The sequence below is a fragment of the Platalea leucorodia genome, assembly GCF_965183815.1.
Source record: "Platalea leucorodia genome assembly, chromosome: 2".
NCBI classification, from domain to species: Eukaryota; Metazoa; Chordata; class Aves; order Pelecaniformes; family Threskiornithidae; genus Platalea; species Platalea leucorodia.
Window position 1 is genome coordinate 59,868,401 of NC_138824.1, and position 20,952 is coordinate 59,889,352.

A 20,952-nucleotide genomic window follows, 5' to 3' on the forward strand; every position below is an offset into this window, starting at 1 on the left:
AAAGATATAATAAATTAGGGTACAACTGAGTGAGACCCTATTACCATGTTTCTGCATGATTGTAGTGAGTCATTCACTTAAAAATTCAGCTGTCCATCATTGCAGTACCAGGAATAGGGACATTACATCTCCACAAAGACAGAGGTTGAAGGAGGACTTGGCATAGATTCCACAGCACTCTGCTATTAGAAATGGAATCATAGAATCATAGAACCATAGAATCATAGGTTTGGGTTGGAAGAGACTTTTAAAGGTCATCTAGTCCCACCCCCCTGCCATGGGCAGGGACCTCTTTCACTACATCAGGTTGCTCAAAGCCCCGTTCAACCAGACCTTGAACATTTTCAATGATGGGGCCTCCACAACTTCTCTGAGCAACCTGTTGCAGTGTCTCAACACCCTCATAATACACAATTTCTCCCTAATGTCCCATCTAAACTTACCCTCTTTCAGTTTAAAACCATTGCCCCTTGTCCTGTCACTACAGACCTTGGAAAAAAGTCTTTCTCCATCTTTCTTATAAGCCCCCTTTAAGTATTGAAAGATACCAATAAGGTGTCCCTGGAGCCTTCTCTTCTCCAGGCTGAACAACTCCAACTCTCTCAGCCTTTCTTCACAGGAGAGGTGTTCCAGCCCTCTGACCATTTTTGTGGCCCTTCTCTGGGCCTGCTCCAACAGGTCCATATCTTTCCTGTACTGCGGACCCCAGAACTGGATGCAGTACTCTAGGTTGGGTCTCAAAAGACCAGAGTAGAGGGGGACAACCACCCCCCTTGACCTGCTTGCCAGCTTCTTCCTTCCTCTTCCACTTCCTTTGTTTGTGCCTCTGCACAGAGACTTAATATGCTATGGCTGGAGGAGGTGTCTCATGCAGCCTTTTTGAGACTGGTATGTTCCACCTAAAGGCCCATTCTCTACAGCTCAGGTTTTTTCAATGATGTATCTTTTGCCCAGGTGTATTGTAGTGTTGATCCACAGCAATATTTAACATCATAGGTTTTCTTGCTTTACTTGGTTCTTTGAGTCTTTCATGTGCAAGTTAAGTTTTTTTGGTACACACACATGAATAGAGAATCACAGGTTTGCCAGCACAAGTTCTTTCTTGGCATGGTTATGTCACTGATGTACCCCAGACTTGATATTCACTTATCTTGTATCCTGGAGAGATTCTTCTCTCTCTCCTCTGAGGTTAGGGCCGTGCTGCTAGCTGCAGATGTGTCCTGAGCTTTCAAGTGTTATTTGTTCCTCTACTGTGTCCAGTCGTGTCTTTCAGTTGATGTCATTGTTGGCTGCTCCACCTCACTGGGTTGACTGTTGTCCATTATGTTCTGTTCTCTTTCAGAATTGAGAGCAGGCAGGCAACAAGAATTCAGGACAACAGTAAAGATCAATTTGAAATTGATTCAATAATGCTCTTAACTCCATTCATTTTGATTTGTTCTCTGGACCATTACTGGTCTCACTGTGGGTTGTTGTCACAGCAAAGTAGCAATCACTGAAGGAATAAAACAGAAGCCCTTTTGGGTCCTCTGCATGCTACTGGTTGATGCAGGATTATGCTGCTTAAAAATCCTACAATAAAAACAAACCCAACAAAAACAATACAGAATTGTTTGAAGCTCCACACAAATTCTTCACCAGGGCTACTAGCAAAGGTTGAAACTCATAACAGGTAACTCACAGCAAGGCCCTTACGTATTTCTAGGGATGCTCCCATTTAGTTTTATGTCAGTATGTCAGTCTGTGCTTCATATAGTGGGCTGCCAATTAGATAATCAGCTTTGGTAAGACCTTTTAATATTTAATCATGGATGTTTGCACTGTCCTCAACACTAAGAAACAACTAAGCCTCTGGTCATCCCAGTAAGCCAGTTCTTTGAGAAGTCCATACTCTGAGAAGTCCGATTCATTTATTTTCAAGTGAGCAAATTCACAAATTCACTTTGATGACTTTTTAACTATTTGTTTTGGCCACAGCACATCAAAATATAATCCTAACACTCTAGGGAATCCAGTTGTGTAACGGCATATCACATCAATGAGTAAATGTAGCTATATTTTTGATTGTTTTTACCAATGCCTTTTGGTAAAAGGCATTAATTCTCATTAGTTCAAGATTCAGGTTGTAGTATAAAGGCTTGTAAAAGCTGGAGGAGCTGCTGTATTGAAGGATATGCTGAGGTAATTAATATTTCCCTCCTTACTCAGGTCTGCCTTCATACCTCTCTGTCCTCTAACTGTAAGAAACCAGTGCAGCAAAACTCTCCATGAGACTTTATGGGAGGGGAAGTTAATATTTTTTTTTTTATAAAATCCCCAAGTAAATTAATTTTCACCACTCAGACACATTCTCTCATTGATTTCATTCACTCGAGTTCTCACATCCACATACAAGCATCAAAGTGTCTGGATTTAAGTAGTTTGGTCAGGATCACTTGTGTGTGACACAGAAGATGGACAAGAGATGCCACCCATCTATTTCTCAGTTGGTCCTTTTGTTTCATCTTGACTGACAACAACAACAAACTGGTTTTTAGATGTCTTTTATATCGTTTAGGACCCAACAGTTAGGATAATCCTTTTGACTCACGATTTTGCTTACTTTCATCTCTCTAAGTTTTAGGCAAGTCTGGTGCCTGTTGTCTGTGCTTCCTGACTTTTGACATTCATAGGACAATGCTGTTCTTGTTGGGCTCACAAGGGAAGGAATGACACAAGTTATGTGCTGTGTCTGTGTTGAGCACATGGTCTTCTGCTGACAAGTCATCATGAAAGTCATCATAACATTGTTTTACCAGAGTGCAGACCTTCTCGTTTTGGCAAAATAGTACATTACTCAGTTTTACTGCTGTGAATGTGTTGTTGGTTATCAATACAGGTCATGTTTTTAACCTCATTCTGGTGTTTCTTCTGGTGCTTACCTACACATTTCCATTAATATGTCATTCACACCAGTCTTAAAATTCCCAACATAAATCTCCATGTATTGGCAGAGAACAAGGGAAAAGCTGTGGTTTATCAGGTGTACCTATACTTAAAGCCACAATTCCCAGCTTTCCGATGTTTTAAACTTTTACAACAGAGACAAAGCTTCCACATCATATTGTTACAATTAGTGAAGGATTGCATAGTCGTCACCAGAATGTACAGTGCAAGTGCTGCCTCTCAAAAGGCTGGTATAACTTGCCCCTAATTGACATGCTCCTTTGAATATAAAATTTTCATTACTATTCAGCCAGGCTAAGTAATCTGATTCAGAGGAAGTACTGCCTTTCTTTCTTCTTTTGGAGTATAACTGTGCGTTATTATATGATAAAGATATATAACAGAACTGTGAATTCTTTTTTATGAAAGTTCTAGGTCCATACTGCAGAAATCATGAAAGACATTTATTTTTGTCATCTGTTCAGTGAAGCAGAAACATATTTTCAGATAGCGTGTTCTTATGAGGACCAATAAGACCATAACCATAAAAATGAGAGAGTTATGATTAATGGTATGCTTCATTAAGCAAAGCTAAGTATTAATATTATGGTGCAGTTGCTGTCAGACAATTTCCTTATTTCTTGCACTAATGTTGCTTCACAGAAACAGATGTATATAGGACATTTATGGAACTCTCTAATATACCTAAAATACAAATTAGGAGAGAAAAGTAATACCAGCCTATCTCTCAGCTGAAGACAGCTTTTGGCACTGATTGGTCTGAAAATTCAGAAGTATGAATTCAACTCCTGACTCTACCATGACTTCTCAGACTACCTAGGCCATCATTTCAAAGCCTAGTTAGGCACCTTGTATGATTTCTGATGCCCAAGGCTACCCTTGCCTGACCCCAGCTTGGCTCCACAAGGGCACAGGGATGCCTGCATAGCTGCCACCATCATGAGGATGTCCTTGATATCTTAGGGTATGTCAAATGGCACTAGGCATCTGAATTGAACCTGTCATTTCTCTGTGGTTCCTATTATGTGAAAATCATAGTTTGTTTCCTACCCAACAGGTTTTTCATCTTTTCTATTGAAAAGTCTTCAGAGCAGGGACCATGTTCTTTTGACTGAGGAATCTGAAATACATATAATTGTTACAGAATTCACTAGACATTTTTATACTATTTAATAGAGAATTTTGATTATGGTATTTGTTATTGAAAAACACAATTGATTCTCCTGGGGAAAAAAAAAAGTAAAACTGCTGCTAAAAAAAGAGAAAATTACTGTATTAGGTAGTGGAGAAGTCGGAGTCTACCTGGCATAAAACTAGTGTGATTTAGGGTTTTATTTTGACAACACTAAGTAGAGAGTTAATGATTCAACACCCGTGTCCTTGCACTTAACTACTTCACCCTAGTTCTGAGGCACATCCAGGGACAGCAACAGATAAATTCGAAAGGATCAGTAGGTATTGAATTAGATATGAGAGTGACTAATGTAGCCAGTACAGGTATTAATGTGCATGGTATATTCTGTGTTAAATTAGTTTGGTTTTACTTAGCTAATTTTACTTTCCTAATTTTTCTTTTAAATGCACTACAGATTTCTGTCCTGGTCACCCAGACATTTGTGCAGGTGTTTGAAAAGTTGAGACTTTACATAGATGCACAGAGAACATAGTTCGTTTAGCTTTTCAGATAGCATACAATATGATTTAGTTTTTAAAAAGCATTTTAATTGAATCTTTCTGTTGAAATGAGCAGTAAAGGAATTGCTAATGCATCAACATTTACGCTGATTAATAGATATTAATTTGCAAAGCCAAAAGGGGCTTATATGTTGAACCTCGTATATTAAGCTAGAAATAGCCATTACACTATAGCCAGGCTTCCACTGTGTTGAAGTCTGTGTACTGTGTGCAGCTAAAGCCTGTCTCTGAGAAGGCCATGCTCTGAAGACTCTAAGAGATGTGCAGCCCATGCCAACATCACTAGAAAGTTTGTTCCAATAGTCATCATCCTTGTTTCAAATGCTGTTTCGTTTCTCAAATGGATTTGTCAGTATCAGCTTTTCTCTCTGGTTCTTGCTTTGTCTTTCTCTGGTAGTTTGAGAATCCCCATTCTCGTACCTTCAAAGAAGGTAGTTCAGATCCTGCTGAAACACTCCTTAGCCTTTTTTTTTTTTTTTTTTTTTCCCCCCAATAGGCTAAGCAGATACAGATCTTTGAAGTTCTTTTAACAAGCCATTTTCTCTGCCCTTTGAATTCTTTCTTTGGAACTTTTTGGGACTCTTCCAAGTTTTTCAAAATCTCTTCAAACATGGATATCACAGTGAGTTGCAGGACTTTAATGTCCATTTCATCAATGCTCTAAATGTTCCTACTCATTTCTGTTCCTACTCCCTTCTCTCCTGTTATATGCATACAAGGATGGCATTAGCACTTTTCACCACAGTGTTTCACTTGAAGGTTTTACTGAGCTGCCTGCCTGTTGTGTTGCTCAAACTGGAGCCATAGTCCACCTTTATTAGACTTGGACAATACCAGGTGACCTATTATGAAAATATGATAGACAATCAGTATTTCACTTCACATTTACTCTAGGTTTCTCTAACTGTAGTTGTCACAACTGTTCCAGTCTTATGGCATTCTCTTGGTATTCAATAAAAATAAAAATAAAATTAAAAATCAGTGATCCAGTAATGTTTTTACCAACTCTTTTAGTATATTTGGGCAGGTTAACGAAGCCTGCTCACTTAGAAATATTTCTCCCAGATAGATGTTGTTTAATATTCTCTTATGTCAATAATATAATGGAAAGTTCTTTATCATAGTCTTGTGATAATAAAATAGAAAATCCTGTTTCTATTTAAATACAGAGAGAAATATTTGTTTCATTTATTGTATCGTTCTAAATCAGGGATCCTGCATTATTCTGAGATTTTTCATATTCCTGGTACACTTTTTAAACTTCTTATTTTTCATCCAGTTATAGATTTTGGGGTTTGTTTTTTTTCCTATTATGTCCATTTTATTCAAAACAAAATTTGTCATTTTTATTGGTTGCTAACTATTTCATCTTTCTTTCTTTGGCTGTACAGCCTTCTCATTCCTAACTCGTAGCTCCTCTCCACCATTAGACCTGGGTGGACTTCTCTCTTACTGTGGACAAATGTTGTTGGACTATCAGATAAATTCTTCATAGAGGACAGTCGAATTCATATTTTTATAGCTAAAGATTTGTTTCCTCTATTTCTGGTTAATATTGACTTTATTATATATTTATTATATTATATTAATTTGAGAAACTTGTTCTCCTGAGGTGCCAAATTTTGTTTGGGGCTGGCCTCAGTGTGCCCTTCGTGAACATCACCTGGTTATAAACAGTTAGTCTACAAATATGAACCAGCTTCCTCTGCATGATTACTTCACCTTTGTCATCATGCTGACATTCCTGTGTAGTGGTGCCTTTTGTGTTAGAAAATTATCATGCAGTTGTTTTTGAGAACTCCAACAACAGTTGCATGAGTAGTCCGAAACTGAAGTTCCCCACAACCCCACAGTTTCATTTCCAGGCACGGTAAGAAATAATTCATCCTGGTATCCAGTTTGATTTGGGTTGATTTGGGTTTAATGGACCTCTGCTAGTAATCTGTCACAGCTTGCTTTGTTGCTGCATTCATATTTCGCATTTAAATCTCATGATTATTGGATTTATTGATAATTCTAAACAAAGTGACAGTATCTTTAACATCATCTTTTTCTCTCCTTTGCCTCTCCCCCATCACAGTCTTTCTTTCTGATTGGTGATTAATATTTAAAACATTCGGTTATCTATTTAAATATTCATTACCATAGATTTTTATCAATGAAGATCTATAGTTTCAGAGCCATTGCAATATGCAATTAGATTGTGATTTTAAGTGTTTTATGTTAAATCTGAATTGATGATAGACCAACACTTTCCAGTAAATCTGCTTAATCTGAATAGTTAGATCAGTATTTTATCATGTTAGCCAATTCAGTTGGGCTGGACTTCAATTAGACATTTTTCTTTTCCCTTTGCTGTGTTCTTGAATTTTATACTCCTCTATGAAGAGAATTATATTCAAATCTCAAAGGAGTTATAAGCAAGAACAGCACCTTTCTGTTGCTGCTCTTGCTCATATTTTTGAGAGTCTGGGATTCATTGGAGTGAAACTGGGACACTTTGAATGTAATTTGAATATTACATTCAACTGAAAGCAGTTGCTTATAATATTTTGGCCCTTCCTTTCGGTTGGCTTGTTTGGACATCTTCAGACAAATGCAAAGAGCCTCTGCAAGGAGGATATACACAACTAAATCATGTAAAGCAGTTATTCTCAGGCTAGCACACACAGAAGATAGCTAGGAGTTAACAAGCATTGGGCTAAGCACTTGCATACTCACCACTCTGATGGATGAGGCATCCAAAGAGCTGCAGCTGCCCAAGCTGGCATCAACTAGGAGTAAATATTATTTTGGTAAATGGATTACTTGAGACAAAAGAATCCTTTATGTTTCGAGGGTTTACATGGCATAAAGGAGGAGAGGAATTGGCATCTCAGAAAAACACGTCAAAATTTTATGTGGTAAACTGTAAACTGTTTGGTGTAAATTAGTAGATTATTCATTACCTTTTTATTTGACCTGTGGAAAGGCTTTACAGACATGGTCAGTCTCTGCATTCTATAAATCATAATGACTGTACAAGAAAAATGATACAAAATTATTTTATCAGTGAAATCAGCATGGATTTCTTACTATTTGTTGCTAAAATGAGTACAAGTATTCGTATCTCCACAAATAATTTTCCAACACTGACATCCAGTTGTGTATTTTGCTCGTCAGTGGTTGAGCTATTCTCAAATCTAATCTATATGTTACTAAGAAAAAATAAATACGGCAGATAAAAATGCTCTGACAGAAGCTTAGCTATAGTAAGTTAATGTAGACAATTGCATGCCATCTACCTGGAAGGAGCATATGGGAAAGTATATATGCTCGTTTTCTACCTCTTATATTTTGGTTTGTAGTATAGTTGTTCTTGTTTCCAAATCTAACACACAAGCTAAAGTAGCATCAAGCATCTATTTTTGCTAGTTATCAATTTGTAATATTTGATATATGTTAAATGCATATATGTAAATTTGTAATTGCTGGATGTCACTTGCAGAAGTAGGGAGGAATACTGTCATAATAAGATGTCATTGTTACTGAGCATTTAAAGTTGTATAGGTAATAAGATTTAAAAAAAAATCAATACACAGTCTGGGGTACAATAATTATTCTGAACATTTAGGTCACTGTAGATGACAGCTCCAAGACTCTGGAGCTTCCATTATTTTCCAATTTAAATTAGTAAAGTATTTGGCCATCAGTAAAACAAGGAATTCCACTTATAACCAACTGCACGGTTTGTCTCCCCTTTTGGCTTCTACCAGTGCTGCCTCCCAGTTCACAATGTCAAGTTGCACTGTTGCCTCATGAGAAGTCCACAAATTAGAAAAGCAAAATTGCTGGTTTGCTTTTCTGCATCCTACAGCTCAATGCTTTGCCAGATACTCCTACTGCTTGTTCCCTTCTTCCCAGCCCATGCTCCCAAATTATCTCAGTCCCCTCATTTCCACTCCGTGCCCTACATAGCAGGTAGGATAGGACAACATTCACTGGTACATATAATTTGCTTCTTTTAAGCCTAGTAAACTGATTAGCTAAGGAATGATATTCTCTGCTGCAGAAATATTATTCAAAGTTGAAAAGTGAAATTCTGGCTGGGAGACATTTCTTTTTCTTCTCTTTTCCATTTCTGTGTTCTTATCTGCATTTGTTGACACTTTTCCCTTCTTCCTGGACAGATTTTCCCCTCGGTTCACTATTCAACATATTTTCCTTTTGTATTAATCTTTGTACAAATAATTCTCAAAAATTCTATTTAATCTTTTTTTCTCCTGTTTTTAAACATCGACTGTAGCTTCTAGGCTCTATCTTTGACCCAGGTTCTAGCGTTTCTTTGACCTTTCCCTCTCTTGTCATTACCTATCCTTCTTTCCCTAACATTTCAGCGTCTATTCCTCTCCACTTACCCTCTATTTTATGTTTTTTCTCATTCCTCTTTTCTTTCTGTCCTTTCATTTCCCTCTATTTTCCCCCCTTATTAGTAATCATCTTTCGATAGCTATGTCCTCACTACTGTATCCTCCTGCCTGTCTATCTTCCCTCTCATTCAGGCTTCTTGTCTTGATCTGGGAATTGAAATCTATGTGTCCCTGTGGAGAGAGCCCACCATGGTGGCCTGCTCATTCTTCTTCGAAGTCCTGCCTTGGGGTCATACAAGCATGTGCTCTGGAGAGTGCTCCGGTCCCTTCCTCCTTCCTGCTCCTCCATCAGCATTTCACTACAGTATCAGGAGTGAAAGTGCCAAACCTTTTAAATTACTGAGCTGGGATCGCTATGTCTGGAGAAGAGATGCAGAAGAGAAACCGGATGTTGTCAGGGTGAGGAGAGGAACTCTTTGCAGGTTGCCAGTCAGGTTTACGTACAACCAATTTTAGCAATTGCATGAGACCCTGGGGGAATGATCTTCATCCCGCACTGTATGAGTTAATCTATAGTAATTGCAAAGTATGTTGAATCCAGGCTTTGCACATCAGCTGCTCCATGCGCTGCGGCAGGTAACCAGCAGTAATGGGCTGCTGGTGGAGATTGCAGCTTTAGCTCCTTTGCCTGTTCTGCTGTGTGCTGCGCTGCTCTCAGCCCTGTGCTGGGGTCTGCTTCTTCAGGTGATAGTATGGGATATGTAGGTGAGACTTTAGTGCTCGGCTGCAAGATTAGACATGAGAGGGAAGGGCTTGTGTGTCCTCGTGGATTAGGGGACATCCCATAAAGTTGAGTTAACGCTGAGCTTTTCGGATGAGGGGAGCCATGCCTATGCTTTTCTATCACTAGGGCACCCTGTTTAACACAAGAATGAGAGAACTGAAGAAGGCCACCCTGCTGGGAAGTTGTGCTGTCCATCTATCTGTCTGTCTGTCCCATAGCATGCACTTCACACTGCAGAGGTCTGAAGACGATCTCATTTGTGACCACAGTCACTGCTTTCTGCTTGTTTTGCTCATAACCAACCTTGGTGTCGTTACAGGCCATGGTATCTGCTCATGCGGCCGATGCATTTGCCAGGACGGGTGGTTTGGAAAGTTGTGCCAGCATTCAAGGAAGTGCAACATGACGGAGGAGGAGAGCAGAAGTCTCTGCGAGTCAGCGGATGGCCTATTATGCTCGGGGAAGGGTAAGAACCGGCAGCTGAGCTACCGCATGTCAGTGCCCTGGTCGAGGAAAATGATCATGTTCTGGCAGAATAATGTGCATGGCAGTGGGCTGTTGTTTAGTAACCCTTTCTTTCAAAGGCACCTGTTATTAAAAGGATGTTATATTTGGCTCCGTAATGCATTTACATCCATTTTGTCAAACACCCACCACAGCCGTACATGTTTAGCAGCATTGCTCTCCTATGCAATTTGTTAATAGCATATAATTTCCTGTATGTGTTTATCTGATGGGTCTGCGTTGAACAGCTGTACATTATAAACTAACCATTAGTGCTCCATCCAGTTTGAGGGACAGAGGCACTACCTGCAGTAACACTGCAGTGGGCAAGATGGTAGATGTAATCTCAGGCAACAGTAAGCGGAGGAGGGTGTTTAACAGCAACATTTGGTATGCTTAATCCCCCCTGCTCCCCAACACAGCAGCAAAGGAAAGGTAGACATCTGCAGCCCCCATGACAGAATCCCACAAACTCTCTCATTTACTAATTTTTATTCAGGTGGTTGCATCAGCTTCAGTCCAGCTATAAAAAATTGCCAGAAGGAGGAATAAAATTTAGAAAATCTTGATAATTATCTGAAATTGTTCTCTGAGGTTCTTACCTTGCAATCTTTCAGTCTAGGAAACTGCATTACTGGAAAGAGGGCTTTTTAGCTCCCCCATAGTGCAAACTGCCTTGTTTTGTATATAATATCTCTGAAAGAGAATAGACAAAAAATCATGTGGTAAGACTGGCTGGAGGCTAGAATGCACCCACTGCGGGCTGGACCTGCCATTTCCTCTGTTCATATATCCCTTGCATAGACAGGGAAGAAACCTGCTAACTGGAAAAAAAAAGTTAGGAGCCTTCTACATCAGGCAGATTTCCAGTTGTCCCTTTGGTAACTTTTATTTCAGTGCAACAGAAATTTAAATGGGGTTTCCAGCCTGGCCTTCTTCCATCTGTATTATTACTTGTCAGAATTCCCCCCCCCCCCCCCCCCCCCCGCACCATTTTATTTTGGTTTTTTTCCCCTCAGTTGTCACAATGTCACAGAAAATTAGGTATTTGAACTGTTTCTCTATTGTTTCCAGAAGATGTGGCTATCTTTAAATTAGTGTACGTGTAAGAGGATGCTGAGTTACTGGAGAAATGGAGTTACTCTGTTTTACTTGAGAAGTTAACTTTTCTTCTCTTAGCCTTGGTCTCCCTGTGATTTTTTTATATAAACCGTGAAGGTGAGCGAATATGCTTAAAATCACTGAAATGCACTATATAAGATTCTAAATAAATGTAAACATGAAAAAGGATGCTGAATTTTACAATATTTGTATTATCTGCTACCTTTTTGTGAGGATGGCTGAGAGCTATTTATTCCAGCCTGCGGGTCTTACTCTGAGAACAATTACTTTGAGCACGTATATCAAGGCTACAATTTACTCTGAGGCTTTGGGAGCAGATAATCTGGCAGGAATGTGCAGAGGCATCAAGGATTTTTTCCCCTCTGTTGGCTATGCTGCCCAGGGGGTGGTTTGGGATCTGGTCACTGATGTAGGCTGAAGCAGCCTGAAAGTTGCTCTAGGTTGTAACCAGCTGCGGGCAGGCAGTGCTTTTAAATCTGACTGCATGAATGGTGGCTCCAAAGGCGCAGATTTTCTAAGGTTGTAGCATACTGTTGAACAGCATTTACTTTCTATGAGAATTACAAACCTGAGCCTAAATCCATATTCAGCAACACTGGTGGGATTTTTTTTTTTTTTTTTTTTTTTTTTTTAAGTTTCTTTGGCCTCCAAGCACAGGTAAGCTTCCAATGTCACGGAAGGTTGCCCTGAGGACAGTCAATATAATAAAGCTGTGTCAAATTAGATGCTAGAGCAGCTTTATTGTGGGAAGAGCTGGTCATATGTAAGTGCTTGCCCCAGCAGAGAAATACCTACATAAGATAACTTCCAAAAGTGTGTGGCCAGTGAAAAGCCAAGGAGGCTTCTATCCCCTGCCTCTTCCCTGAGCAGGGTGGGGATCACAGGCAAAGACAGCCTAATTACTTTTAACTTTTGCTTCTATGCTTAACTCTTTTTTGCCCTTTTTTTTTTTTTTTTTTTTTTAGTCAAATCTATTCTTGATGCTTAAATATGTATCTGGAAATCATGTACCCATGGTATATGGGTACCCATGTTCAAAATGTTGTTCATAGCTAGCGTGACCAGCACTATTGAGAGGCCAAAATGACAAATTGTTATTTCTGTTTCATTACATTGAGCAATAAGTAACCATTACTGGTCAAATAAAAGGGAATTTTGAACCCATGCACTAATGGTGGTTATGCCATCTTTGCTGAAACCTAGCCAAGATGTGCAAGCACTATTAATGGACTGAGGGAGCTTGAGTTTCTGTATGTAGGATTTAATAGACTCTAAGTAGAGTCCTGGTTTTCAGCAGATAACTGCTGAACACTTTCAGAAAATTACACTCGGTTAATATAAGCAAAGTTGGACATCCACATTCCTAGGCTGTTTTCAAAATCTTGGCTCGCCAACTATGCCACCTGTAGTAAAAGCTCTTCCCAAGGAAAACAGCAACACCCACCATGCTGCTGCCTCCCTGGCAGTAAATGTGGGGCTGCAGATGGCTACTGTAACTGTGCAGGACACAGGCTAGGTAATGAGCCAAATCCCATCCGAGAGGATCTGGCTGGGATCCCAGGGAACACCCCGCAACTCATTAGACTCATTTTAATTAAACTGAGGAGCCTCCCAGAGCAGCATGCTCTGTTCAGGGGAAAGACTTGATACATTCATTCTCCCTAGCAGATTTTACATTATGGAGCCTGATCTTCCTTGCTTGCCTTGGTGTTGAATTTGCCGTATCTTCTGAAAAATAGTATTAAACATTGTGGGCATCCCTCAGTAGCAGCATCAGCGTTTGGTTATGCAGAATCACTTCGGGTTTCTTACAATGTCATGCTCTTATTAACTGCTTTAATCTCACTAAAATTCTCATACTATTCATCATTATTTTCAGCTGTCAGTACCTTGTAGTTTGTATAAACAGAGACATTGGGTTTAAATTACCCTCAAGTATGTCTTAGTGTATCGCTTATATAGCAACCATGCAACATGTATGCTATCCTCCACTGCCTTTTTATCCAATGGCATTTTTTATCCTTGTAGGGAATGTCAGTATTTTCTGTGCCCATGGCTCAGTAAGCAATACTCAGAACTCACAGAAAAAGTAGATGCTTAACCAAATACTCCCCTCCCCAAATGTTCCAATCACTAGCTCTTCCTGTATATATTTACATGTACCATATGTTACAAGTTAAAACAGCATTTCTCTAAAATTAGGCAATGATTTAATTTTTGTCAACTTACAATATACACTAAATTACTTTAAATTTTTAATTAAAAAAATTAGGTACTCTGCTGAGGCTGTTCTGAAGTTTTAAAGAATTCAGTTTCAGTGCTCAGAGACACTTCAGTATATATGGGAAAAACCTAGGGAAAATTGGTTGATATCAACAGATCCACATATTTTTTTTAAATATGTATTTGGATTTTTACTATGGATTTGATTCAGAGGTCACTGAAAGGAATGGAAAGATGGAAAAGCATCATTTTATGCACTTTGGCTCAGGCCGTGTTAAGTAACCCATGAATTCTCTTTAGGTTATATTCTGACATGACCAAGCTTCCTTCTATATATTTTGCTTTAATATTGCATTAAACACATAGGTGACTTTGTACTGGAATAATTCTGGAAATATTGCAAGAAGGTGGGATTTTCAACAGCATCTAACTCATTTATAAGCATGTTATGTTAAAGGTCGACAGCTTCTTTGATGACTTTTTTATTTAAAACTCTGCCTCCCACAATTGAAAACTATGTGTGTATTCTTTGTTATCATTTATTTGGGTTTTGATATTTTTGTATTGATTTGTGCTGTAAGCAGTTCTTAGGGCTAGGTCCACAAAAGGATTTTTGCTCAGCAGTTACTAAGTGCCCCACCTTGGCGTTTAAGTGTCTGAACTCTGTATAGGGTCAGGCAGCTGAGGATGGGCTCTGTAAAAGCCAACTCTCTTCAGCTGGGTGTCGGAATCAGCCAGGAGGAATGACCATCTCCCAGTGGCATTTCTAGTTGCAGAAAAGCCTCTCTCACACCCTTCTCAGGCTACAGGCTTCCTGACACAAGATTGTCTGGGGGCAACTGTCCCTGTCCAGGATTCAGGGCCATCAACCTTCTCCTGAAGGTAGGGATGTCTCTGAGTCTTCCCTTAAAGGGAGGTTTGTGGTGCTCCGTGGGTTACGGCGTCGCCCAAATGTCACCGTAAAGTCCCTCCTGTGCCTGTGGGGGTGCGACCTGACACCCCTGAGGAGGAAGAGAGCGGCTTATCCCAACAAGGGGCGTTGGGGTACTCTGCAGGAATGTGCAAACTGCTGAACCACCATTACGTGCGCTAACTCTTTCTGACCTAGAGCAAATATTTAGTAATTCTGTGGGAGGTGGAGCAGCTTCATTTGTGGTGATGAGGATTTCAGGGGTCTACATGTTAGTCTTAGGCACCTCTGGTCTTTTTTGGACTCATGCCTAAAGGCTTTAGATGAGGAGAGCCATTCTATTACTGGGTACGATTTTATTGCCTTCAGTAACAGTGGGTCAGGGACAATTTGAGCTTTTCTACTCCTAAAAAAAAGAACAGTTACTGGGAAGACTAGCCCTGATTGTAGGTCTCTGAAACCAAAGGAAAGCTTCAAAATGTGAGTCATGATTAAGTGAAATAGCAGAATCAAAGCATTAGTGGTAATGTCCCACCACACTCTAGCTCACCCCAAAAGAATCCTTTTATTCAAAAAGCTTTTAGCTTGATTATTTTTTTTTATGCAATTGCTTCTTAGGCAGCAATTTTGTGTGTATGTGTATGTGTGCACGTGTGTGTCTGGGGATGTTATTTTGTAGTCTGAAAATGCCAGTGCTCTTTGACTGCAAGTAATAATTTTTGTGATTTCAGGTTCCTGCCACTGTGGAAAGTGCATCTGTTCATCACAGGAATGGTACATTTCGGGTGATTTCTGTGAATGCGACGACAGAGACTGTGACAAACACGACGGTCTCATTTGCACAGGTGCGGTACAGGCTAACACTTAATTGCTCTAAGAAACAAACTGTGTTGATGGGAATCATGTTAGACAAAGCCCGGCTCCTTCTTTCTCCACTGATGGAGGAAGTACATTTGCTGGTTATTCAAACCTGCTATAATTGTTTCTTTGTGCAGCGTGATAATCAACTTCAGGTTTCAAAACAACAGTTGAAAGCCTGAGTATGAATTTAAATAAGTAAGCCAGATATGAAATCCATCAACAATTTTCACTGTAGTAGACTACAAGTTACTGAGTTTTGGCCAAGGATGTACAGTGTCAGCATTGTGACCATGAGATTTCTTTAACTTTTGTTCTCTTACTGGACTTTCTATGTGTATAATGCATTTAAGTCATAGATGAAATTCACTTGTCTGATGATCTTTGGTAGGTGAGAGGTACAGCTGTGTGGCTTAACAGAGCTTCCTGGCAATCAGACAGTTCTCAGTGGGAGGCTGAAATACCTGACCATTTTTCTTATGACGTGATGGCTAGTGATTAAAGCGGCTTCACCTTAACATTGTCTGAGAGTTCAGGTGGCAGATGCGGCTAGAAATGGGCAAGCTGCCAACAAACCCTCCTGACAAATCTAGTGACAAGAAGCGACATGGGAATTGCTAAATTAACTCACTGACTGCTTCCTGTTACAAAGCTTAATTTTAGAAAATCTTTGCTGAGCAATTATTAGACGTGGAGGAAATGTGCAAGCCGATTAGAGTGAGAGTGGGAGGGCTGACAGTAGTAAATTGTGTCTTCCAGCTAGCCCTGTTAGCAAGGGTCCTTTTCTGGGGGCAAGTAGCCAGTAGAGAGGCAACAGGAGCCTTATCTTCAGCTGCAGCGGCTATTCACGGATCTTCATAAAGTCAGTTGGAAGAGGAGCTCACATTGGAAACCCAAGCTGTAGAGGTCTCAAGACAGGTATCTGGGAGTCATGAAAAATATTGAAATAAAATGAAAATATGGGTCTTGGTACTTAATGTTTCCCTGCTGCAAAATAGGGACAACACATTTTTCATCTAATAGAGAGTGTGAGTTATTATTTATTTGTATAACACTTCTGAGAATTTAGGTTTAAAGTTTTTCATGTTCAAAGTGATATTGTTATTGCTGTTCTGTTTGTAACTTTTAATGTCTTTTTCTTTCTGCATAATAGTTAAAAGTAATCTTGTTTTTCCTTGTACCTGGAGGTACAGTGTGAACACTGAGCCTCAACAGCTGGGTACAAATAGTGGTGGCATAATTACAGTATTTGCAATTCTGCAGGTGGAATTATTGAGAGAATGCTATTAATGCTTTGTAAGTGTAGGTTTGGGGTGGCTTCTTAATGTGATGGTACAGTAATTGCTTCCTTCCAAAGAAAAAAAAAAAGGGGGTGTGGGGAACAATAAAGGAACAATGCAACTACTTTAGCATGGCTTTTTACTTCCCATAAAACACATTTTAATGTAGTACGTTTCAATTATGATAATTGCCCTTTATTCATTCTGTTCTAGGCAATGGTGTTTGTAGCTGTGGAAACTGTGAGTGCTGGGAAGGATGGAATGGAAATGCTTGTGAAATCTGGCTGGGGAGAGAATACCCTTGACAAAGGACATCAAAGACTGAGGAGGTTTTTTGTTTGTTTTTCTTTAGGCTGCTAGAACATCTAATTTCAGAAGTACCCAGTGTGTGGGTGTGCATGCACGCACACGTGCATGGGTGTAAATACTTTAGAACACTCATTTGAGGGCCTGCTCCTTAAAGAAATGCATGACAAAACTCAAAGAAAAAAAAATAAAAATGCCTTGGGAGCAGGACAGTCCAAGCTCTAAAAGGTGAAGTCATAACATACTGGCCCTGTGGAACTTCTCCAGAGGTTTTTTGGTAAATTCAGTGGGACTGAGATTACACCCATAATGCCTCTTAAGCAACCTTTGGAAAAAGGTGTAAGGAAGCCTTTTTTTTTTTAACATTATTTACTTGGTTGTCACCTCTCCATATCAGTATGCAACAATATTCCTGTAGAAGAGCAGCGCTAGTTGAATATTTGTCAAATAATTAATTTGATTAATTTTATGGTGTTCGACAAATACATTGTTTGGCCCTTTTTTCTTTCTAACAATCCTGATTATGCACCAGCTCATAAATTGAGAGAAGCTGTAAAGAAGCTTAGCAAAATATTAATGATTTTTTAATTTGGTCAAAGAATTTATTTGTATAACTGAGGTCCATTTACCTGTCAACCAGAGTGAAGACTCAAAATGTTTGATCAGATCCTTGTCCACAAGAGAACTTCTTAGTTTCTGTGGTTAATGTGTCAGTAAGTTTGTTATCTAGTCTAGATACTATGAGACTTTCAAGTACATAACCTATAGGAGTATAAGGAATGGAACTAATAAATATATAAATGTATGATTACCTATTCTGAATATGTATCCTGCAACTCATATGTACTTTTATCATACTGTTCTATGTATGTATAGTTGCCTAGTCCTCTGAAAAGTAAAGCAAATGAAAATTTGTTATACTAATAACTTTTAGGATGACAATTCTGTATGCTATTAGAAATCACTGTTTGGAACAGATTGCACTGTCACACATGGTATTCATTGAATTTAACTGCTTTTATAGAAGTGGGGAGCCTGAAGGTCAACTGACTTGAAAAATCAGCTATTCTATGCAGCAGCCTGGTCTCAGCCAAATATGTTCAGACAATGGCAACAAAGTAATTAAAGGCTTAATACAGTAAATACAAACAAAGCAGTGGTATGAACAAAAATTTTATTTTTATTTTCCAATGGTGAAATGCTGCTCAGTGTGAAATTCACATTGAGTTATGAACGATGCACAACTATTGGGACTTCCCTAACTTATTTACATATGAGTCTCTTATTTTTTTGTACATGTAGATTTGGCAGCCCTTGAATTCTTTAGAGCAAAAAAAGATACATACATTTTAGTTTCAAAAGTGTTTACATTTTGTGAAACCATGATTGAGCAAGAAACTGCTTAAATGGTTGGAAAAATATTTCTTTTTAATACCAAACTGTAACATTATGATTTAGGTGCCAAGGTCCTGATTTTTGAAGAGGTACATGACTCAGAAATAAGGGAACTATATATCAACGAAAAAAGGTATATCCATTATCAGTCTAGAAATTAGTTTTCTTTTAGAAAGGACAACTTTGAAACTGGAAAATACAATGGCACAGAACATGTAATAGAATGCAAAAAATTTTAATGAATTTCTTTAATCACTTTTATTATTCCCCCTTCCCATGTAGCTTGCTCTTTCTCTTACCCATTTTTTGTCCTTAACCTGGATTCTTTCTTTCTAAAAATGAAGCTTGTGAAACCCGTGTTCTCAGGGAGCAGAATCACCAAACATCTATGCATAACTTACATAGAAGTTATGCAGATAAATAATGAGACATACATCCCAAAGCTGCTAGCTGTTCTCTCTTTAGATAACCAAAATATTAGGCAGAGTTCTAAAATGTATTGATACACTATAAAGAATCTTCAAAGTAAAATTCATCTTGAAATTATAGTTTATATTTTATACTTACAACCCTTAAACTCTGTAGAGCTTAACAGGAATATTTTCTTCAATTTTAACATATATGCATTTTGTCAGCCCTGGTGTCTAGAGAGTACAGATTGTTGGTTTTATTTATATTTATGAATGCCGCTGACCTGAATCATCTTATAATCAGTGTTTTTTTCGCATATACATTCGTCTGCTGAATCAGAGTGTAAACAATGAAAGAGACAAAGTTTTCCTTGATTTCCTTCCATTTGTATTTAGTACTCTAATAAGAAAACACTAGATAATCAAAACTCTTATCTAGGTTCAGTAGATGCTTTTGACTGTTTTCATGGCATGGCAGGCAGATTTATATATACTGTAGATCAGCCATGGTATTTCAGGTACTCTTATTCATAGACAAAAGAAGAATTCGTTAGAGGGTTGCAGTGTCATATTTGATGCATTTTACTTTGTAATTTGCTTTCCTTTTAAACTTCAAGAGTGTGAGATGATTGTGATTTCTCGTTAGAATTTTTTTAAAAAAACAATCAATCATCAACTCCAAGATTTTGGCTACTGGATGGATTACATAGCCATAGCACTTCAGAAAGTGTTATCCAAGTTGTTTGTTAAGGTACATATGGAAAAATATTAGAATATTCTAAGACAGCTACGGTCAGTGGTTCATTAAAATGTAAATTATCAAACAAAATGGTGCTATCACTATAAACCTTAAAGTATTAAGTAAGACTACTAAAATATAATGTATACATAAATTCCTTTCCAATTTTTATTCTGTTTCTTATAATGTTGCTTGAACATTCCCCCCGCTCTTCATGCTGAGGTAACTGGTGAGGTAACTCCCAGCAGATCTGTTTTGTGGCTCATTTCCTCACTAGAAAAATGAGACCGGAAGGAATAAGATTATTATTCCACATATGTGAAAATAATAGCTGTATTAATAAATTGTGATTTTACACCTCATTCCCTGTGAGGGGGATTCCAGATACATAAACTGTAAGAGCAGGAAGAGGCGTAAGGGAGTGAAATGTACTGCTTGATTCTTCATACCTAGCGCCTGTAAAAACTTGCTTCCAGGCCGGTGGCAAAAGGCAGTTCTAGGTGGTAAAAACAAACTGGATAAATGGGGATTTCATACTGGCTAGACTGATAAACCTTATAAACAAAAGATACTATAGGTTTGCTTTCTTCTTGTGAGAGAAAGAACACAATCCAGAAGTGTGCCGAATGCTTCTAAAATAGACTTGCAGGATTATGCCTATTGTATATAACATATCTGTAATGTCACCATGGATTGATTTGCTTGTATAAATTATTAACCTACTTGTGATCCTTTTTTCCCTGGCCATACTCTCTTTTAAAAACATGTAAATGAACATTTAATCATGTACCTGCTCTGACATTTCTGATGCACTGCCCTTGCTTCTTTACAGAATGACTTCTCACTTTGTAGCTAAATGATGTAGCTAAATGATACCGCTAAATGATACTGGGATGAAGAAAGCTAAGTTGAATATTTCTGTGACTAGGTAATAGAACAAAAATTTTATTACATCTTTAAAAGTAAGTCATAGCATTTGCATTAGTCATCACAAAAAATCCCCTGTTATTAGACATTTTAAAATGCATTGCACAGAATATGAGTTTATCTAAAGGGGCATTTAAAAGAAAGATAACTCCTTACTTAGTCTAATTTTACTTGCATTCCCATTTGAATGGAGGTGAATAATTTCTTCTTTATACCAATGAATAGATGGATCAAACTTTTAATGCATGGATCAAACTGCCTGCTTTCATACCTCATTGCTTACAGTGGTTTTAAACCAAGAGAAAAAGTTTCCCTATATATATCTATATAAAAGTCAGAGTTCTTAGTGTTGTTTCAGGTATATACCATAGTCAAAGTGAATTGCTTTACTTTATATTTGGGGGGGGAGGAGATTTGTTAAGAACCAACCTGACTCTGCACAAGTTAAAGTTTATGAAAATGACAGTATATTAAAAACTTATTTGAAAGTGGCTAAAAACCCCA

At 38.4% G+C, this 20,952-nt stretch overlaps 1 protein-coding gene across 1 annotated transcript in view; it reads left to right on the top strand.

Moving 5' to 3' along the window:
* Positions 1 to 16,976, top strand: part of ITGBL1 (integrin subunit beta like 1) — a gene marked incomplete at both ends in the record, with an annotated part of 143,770 nt that extends 126,794 nt beyond the window's left edge. Inside the window, 3 exons of the mRNA XM_082337850.1 lie at positions 10,094 to 10,240; positions 15,265 to 15,378; positions 16,885 to 16,976. Coding sequence (XP_082193976.1) covers positions 10,094 to 10,240; positions 15,265 to 15,378; positions 16,885 to 16,976 — 353 coding nt within the window. The remainder of the gene's footprint in view (positions 1 to 10,093; positions 10,241 to 15,264; positions 15,379 to 16,884) is intronic.
* Between the last annotated feature and the right edge of the window lie 3,976 nt (positions 16,977 to 20,952).